The following is a 6572-nucleotide window of genomic DNA, read 5'->3' as shown; positions in this document are numbered from 1 at the left end:
AAGCTGATGATCGGTGCCACAATCGGCCCCAGGCCTTGTTTTTACTGCTTGTATAGCGCTTCTCCATCTCTGCCGGCAAAGAATGTAATCGATCTGATTCCTGTACAGACCGTCCGGTGAAGTCAATGTGTACAGGCGCCTCTTGTGTTGTTGAAAATGAGTATTCGCTATGGTCAGGTTGTTTTCTTGACAAAACTCTACTAGCCTCTGCCCAGCTTCATTTGGCACGCCAAGACCGAACTTGCCTATAATTCCGGATATTTCTTCACTCCTGACCTTAGCATTCCAGTCTCCTATGAGAAAAACGACGTCTGATGATGGGGTGCGGTCTAAAAGGCATTGTAGGTCCGCATAAAATCTCTCAACGTCAGCTTCTTCAGCAGTAGTGGTCGGTGCATAGACTTGGATAACTGTTACGTTGAAAGGGTGACCTTGGATCCGAAGTGAAATCATTCGGTCGTTTTTGGGGTTGTACCCTAGCACTGCTTTGCCCATTCTTCTGTTTACTATGAGAGCGACCCCATTCCTTCTCTTGGATTCGTGCCCACAATAAAAGACATAATGGTCGCCGGAGTTAAATTCTCCCATTCCAGTCCACTTGAGCTCGCTGATACCCAAGATATCAATGTTCAATCTGTTCATTTCTCGCTTGACGACATCCAGTTTACCTTGCATCATAGATCTTACATTCCATGTTGCTATTTGATATATCTCCTTGCAACATTGGACTTTCCGGTCGCTTCCCGACAAATCCACAACTGAGCGTCCTTTTAGCTTTAGCCCAGCCGCTTCATTCGTCCTGGAGCTACTAGGAATCGCCCTTTGTTCATCCCCAGTAACATGTGGGACGCCTTCCAACTTGGGGGCTCATCTTCCGGCGCCATATCTTTAATGGTATTTTGACTGGCCATAGGGTTTTCTTGGCAGGAAATACTGGAGTGGGTTGCCATTACCTTCTCCAGTGAATCACATTTTGTCAGAACTCTCTGCCGTGATCTGTCTATCTTGGGTGGCCCTACACAGCAGAGCTCACGACTTCATCGAGTTTCGCAAGCCCCTCCGCCACGACAAGGCAGTGATCCATGAAGGGGGTAACTGCAGTATGTTTCCGCAATACGTGTGTCTTTATGATCTCCAGAATTATACGATAGCCGTACCTGTTAGAGGACAACACGTAGGGAGCCTGGTCCCTCAAACGAAATAAAGAAATATACAGCACTAACACATCGCATATAAAGTGTATAACCACGAGGTATTCGTAAAAGAAAAAAATATTATTGTTAAAGAAAGGCTTCAGATATGTATGCACAGGCAGGCAGTCAAACATTCCATGCCTCAGATTCTGCTAGAAATGATATGAAGTCGCAGCGATTCACACTTTAAATCATTTTTACTAAACAAACGTCCTACAGATAATTTAAATATCATGGCTTTAGAGTCCTCATCTCAAACAAATCTAGAGGTGGTATACAAAGGAGCTTACGTATAGAGGGGAAGACAGACCCTAGGTAAATATACACCGCACTGCAAAGACTCGCGGGCAATTATGAACTACACAACGTCCTAAGATTCATGTGCTGGTTTGGTGTGACCGATGGTTGTCAGGCATACTATTGAGTTTAATTGCTAATGCACACACAGGAAAAGCATTAGAGAATGTTTAGTGGCAAATGCAATATCTTATACAGAAATGTAATATATTGCTGCAAGCTATAGGAAGTATAACCCGCATATTGCGACAATATGGAAGGTATACGGGCAGTTTCTTTCTTTCAAAGGGCGTTAGGGTGCAATGCTGTTGCTTACACTCTGCAGGATATAGTAATGCTAATGAAAACAGCCCAGTATATCGGCCCCAAACGAAGAGTGTTATGACGACTGAATCACCCTCTTTTATGATGTACTGGCACTCTGAAGCCACTTTTTTTCAAGGGTGTATGGGTGTTAGTTATAGACATGCGAAAACACCTAATAAGGTGTTTTTGTTTTTACAGTGTGGCCGCTGACGTCCCCTATGGCAATTGCATACTTCCATACTTATAGCCCTTCATTCTCGAACTCTCTTTCCTTGAAAGACCTAACACGCTTATTCTACCGTTTTGTTTCCTGCACCCCCTCCAATGCCACTGGCCCTGAAGATATAGGAAATAACCAAAAGTTAAAGAGGTAAATTGAACCCGTTATAGCTGCGTTACAAAGAAATACTTCCGGATTTTGCTTTTGTTACGTTTCTCCCGCCTTCTGCGGCTGACTACCATAGAGGCGTGTCTGCAAATATTTAGGACGCAGAGAGGCAACCGACCGGAGGCAGGTATATATACGAGCCTGGGCCACTTCACGTTCAACAACAGCCCAAGCATCGCTCACGGATAACACACACTGCGAAGCCAGCAAAAGCTTAGCAACATGAAGTGCCTGGTAAGATCGATGTCTGAAGCTTCTGTTCCTTCAATAACGTAGCCGTCTCAGAGCTTTATATCTATTACTTTGTAAACCTTGGGGCATAATTACATAATATTGGATACCCTAACGTAAAATGAAATCTCACAGATAGCAACATTCTTTGGCGAAGAAACATCAAATATGATTTGAAGTAATATACAAAAAGCATGACATATTAGAAATAACGCTTCCTGATGCTATGCAGCTGAATATATGTCTGTATGATTATAGCATAGATTCTACAACGGTGGGAACTTAAAATACGACGCAGGAACGAAACCTCTTGATTTGTAAGCGTGCTAACTCAAGTTTAGTGCGTGCAAGCTCGACCAGTGAGTGACTGTTTTAATTCAACGAGAGTTAGTAGGACACGCTAAATAGCACCTGTCCTGTACGCGTGCATGTAACTATGGTCTTTATGGCACAACAATGCCAGAGAACAGGAAATGGCCAAATGGAACATTGTGCAGTCATAAGTTGTGACTGCGCTCGACTGCTGCTGTGACCAAGAATGCGTAATTAAATTCCGGCCGCAGCTGCCAGGTTTCTATGCAGGCGAAAAGCAAGGCGCCCACATTCACTGCGACGTCACTTCACGCTATAGAGCCCCAAGTGGTCTACATTTCCGGATTCATTCACTACGATGTCTATCATAGCCTGAGTCACTTTGGCACGATAAACGCCATAAACTAATATGTGCTGCAAATTAGAGAAAAAAGTACGGTCAGCACTTCATAAAAACCGGTATCTGAGCTTTCTCTTTAACCCCCCGACAACTAGCGGGTGTTATCTTTAACTCAGGCATGGCAGAATCAAACGCATCGACAATTTCGTGTATAAATAAAATCGCAAACTCTTAACATTTTATCCAATCTTCATAAATTTAATAATGCCTTTTCGGTGTTCCTACTAAATTACTGAATAAGATTAGAGTTCTCTACAACCGAAATGTAACAAGATAAAAACTATGTGAAGAACAATACTATAGGCGCGTCCTTCTCATGCCCTTTCATAACTATAAGTATAGCATATACTGCGTACTGCCACTTTAAGTTTCTGCGGCCTGTAAAAAAAAAAAAAAGAGTTCTGCTTTGAGCAAGCCATAGCGAAATTTATAGCCCTATATGTGAGTGGTCAGTTTGTGGGCTCGCCTGCGATAGTGTCATGTGAACACGTGGATCAAATTTGTGTAGTGTAATGAATCACACCAAAAACATATTTTATCTACCTTCTCTTCGTAAGTAGCCAGACGTTTATGCACCCTCACGCCCCCCCCCCCCCCCCACAGCAAAAAAAAAAGCCTCATTGTTATAGCTTATAAATTGCGCAAATACCTCACAGAGAACTGCAGCAGCAGTCCGCACATAGTACTGAAGGCTTATATGTGAACTTCGCTTCTTTTTCACAGTTGTCCCTGATCACCCTCTGTTTGCTGGTCGCTGCGGCTACGGCTGGCTATGGTTATGGGCACGGCTATGGTGGCTACGGCGGCTACGGTGGATATGGTGGCTACGGTGGCTATGGCGGGTATGGAGGATATGGCCACGGTGGATATGGCGGCTATGGCGGATACGGCGGCTACGGTGGATATGGTGGCTACGGAGGTTACGGAGGATATGGTCATGGTGGCTATGGCGGCTATGGAGGTTACGGCGGATATGGCGGCTACGGTGGTTATAGAGGATACGGCCACGGTGGTTATGGGGGTTACGGACACGGTTACAAAGTGATAAGCTACGGACACGGGCATGGCTATCACGGCTAGAAGTATAAGATATTTTATTTATTGATGCGCTAATAAACAATTGTAGTTCTTTGATGTACTCATGTGGTGGATGCTGATTGGTCATACACTGCTGAACAAGCAGATTCAACCATCTATATAGAAGGAGAAAGACCAAACTAGAACACCTAGAAGAAATTTCTCTGCAGTCGTTCTTGTGCTCATTAAGTTAATTTGTAATATGAACCAACTATTCCTGACCAAAGGCGTGCCTACCAAACCAGAAGTGTTTTGGCTCGAAGCGCTCAGATGTTTTGCGTCGTTGGAGATATGTCTTAGATGGCAGACCAAAACTTACTTCACATTTCTTTTTCTCACCACAACATTCACCGTCATCAATCATTTCAAGCGCTTCGTTTTGTATTTGCTCCGACTGTATGCATGCTTTCATTCAAACTATTAACATCTATAAACTCCTGTAATAGTTCCATGTGGAACAGACAGTGTAAGCGTGGGCCATTCCTTATTGCTGTGAAGAGCATTGTTATATCTTCCCCGGAATAAAATGTGGTTATTACTAATTGCTTGTTGCTTCTTAAGCTGCCCCAACGATAACATGAACAGATATAATTTCATTGATCACTATTATTCATTTTTATTACCTTTATTTTCTGCCATCACGCGCTACATGAATACAAAACTTCCACCGAAGGTGTCAGCTGACAGTTTTAAGAAGCCTCTCACAATCGGCTTGGGCGTGCACATGGCTGGTGAAAAATGCGAGAGTTTCCTGATATGGAATAGACATGAAAATCGATATAAATAGCCTGTCCTAGGTAAATGATCCATGACAGGGTTGTCCGATGTATTGATGTTTTTTGCTGCAATACCAAAGGACACATCTCTTTTTTCGTCGGCGGTTGCCACGGTGGTCGTTCCTCATGCAGAAGTGCGTGATGAACATGTAACGGCACAAAAACGATATAAAGTATGGTATGCTTTCTTCGACATATTTAAGGGGTTAAAACACGGTCACAGTCACGGCTTCCCAGCGAGGCTCCTTAGCTTATACAGATGCACAGATCTGTTTCATTACACCTACGACGACGCCAGCACGGCCAGCGGTCGTCTATCGCATAGTGTGAGATTTTCGGCCCCAGGACGCCGACGTAACAGATCAGCGGACGACCGCCTCATCTGTTGTGGTCAGATTGGAGGCTGAGCGAAAACTTGACACTCAATAAGTTAATGGCCTCAACAGCTGGACTTATATGTAGCTTACCATCTTCGAAAAAGGTGAACAAGCAGCTGTACTTTATATGTTCCACAGCTGTACTACCGGGCATTACAAGAGGGTCACAAATCATCTACCAGTGGATACCATGCTGTAGTGGAATTGTTGGCAACATTTTAGTTGGCCATGCTGCTCGAGCCACTCACGATGCAACCAATATTGTCGAGACTCTATTGACAAGAGACGACGCAGCAAGGTCCTTTGGACTGATCGCTCGAAAGGGGACTTGACAATTATGATCTACGTCTGGAGGCTTCACATCCCTCGCGCACCACTTTGACCAATTACTTCAACGGCAGATGCCGTTCAGCCTCTCCCGCTCTGATGCTATAGTGTTGTGTTGCCTGTGGATAGGAGTGGCGTTTACAAGCGCCCATTTCCATCGCATCGGAATGGCAGACTCTCCAACATATAAGCAGTGCGGGTGTGTTGAAATGTGTGACTGCCCTCAATTTGAGCGTGAGCGTTTCTTCCTGGCTTCTATAGTACTCCGTCGCTTGGACTCTTGCCCTCTTACACAAGCTAAGATTCTGGGCCCTTGGACGACACCTTCATCACGTCAGAAAGGGAAGCAGTGAAGGCACTCCTTAAGTTTTTAAAGGACTCGGGGTAAGTTCTGGACCTTAAGTTCACGCCCTCTACTCCCTTTTTCGATAATTCTTTGGGCATGTGACAGACTCCTTTCCTTAGCGCGCTTTCTTTTATTTGCGTTTTCTGTTGTTGTTCTCCTCGCCCCGTGTAGGGTAGCCTACAGGGCATCACCTATCAAAAATGGCACTAATAAAAGTCAAGGACACGATACTCGAAAATTTTGAATAGAAAATGTACACAATAGGAATATTTTTAGATTTTAAAAAAGCCTTTGATTCCATTAAGAACCCAATATTATTTCACAAATTATCCAAATACTGTATTAGAGGAGTCACTCTCACACTAATAGAAAAATTACCTGTCAAATCGGCAGCAGTACACAGATATCACCCATTCGGAATCAAATACTGGTCAAATACATTGTGGAGTATCGCAAAGATGTTTTCTTGGTCCACTGGTATTTTTACTTTATATAAACGATATAGTTAAGGTGACATCTACACCAGAAATAATATTCCATGC

At 43.8% G+C, this 6572-nt stretch overlaps 1 protein-coding gene across 1 annotated transcript; it reads left to right on the top strand.

Annotated features, from left to right (window-relative positions):
• Positions 1-2406: 2406 nt before the first annotated feature.
• Positions 2407-4207, top strand: LOC146199996 (uncharacterized). Its single transcript, XM_084592249.1, has 2 exons — positions 2407-2418; positions 3851-4207. Exons 1-2 carry the CDS (start codon positions 2407-2409, stop codon positions 4205-4207), a joined length of 369 nt encoding a protein of 122 aa, XP_084448375.1.
• The last annotated feature ends 2365 nt before the right edge of the window (positions 4208-6572 follow it).

The sequence above is a fragment of the Amblyomma maculatum genome, chromosome 2 (assembly GCF_055883805.1).
Source record: "Amblyomma maculatum isolate TAMU_Amacu chromosome 2, ASM5588380v1, whole genome shotgun sequence".
Taxonomy (NCBI): domain Eukaryota; kingdom Metazoa; phylum Arthropoda; class Arachnida; order Ixodida; family Ixodidae; genus Amblyomma; species Amblyomma maculatum.
The sequence above is the reverse complement of the archived record's forward strand: the minus strand, read 5'-3'. Positions and strand labels throughout refer to the sequence as shown.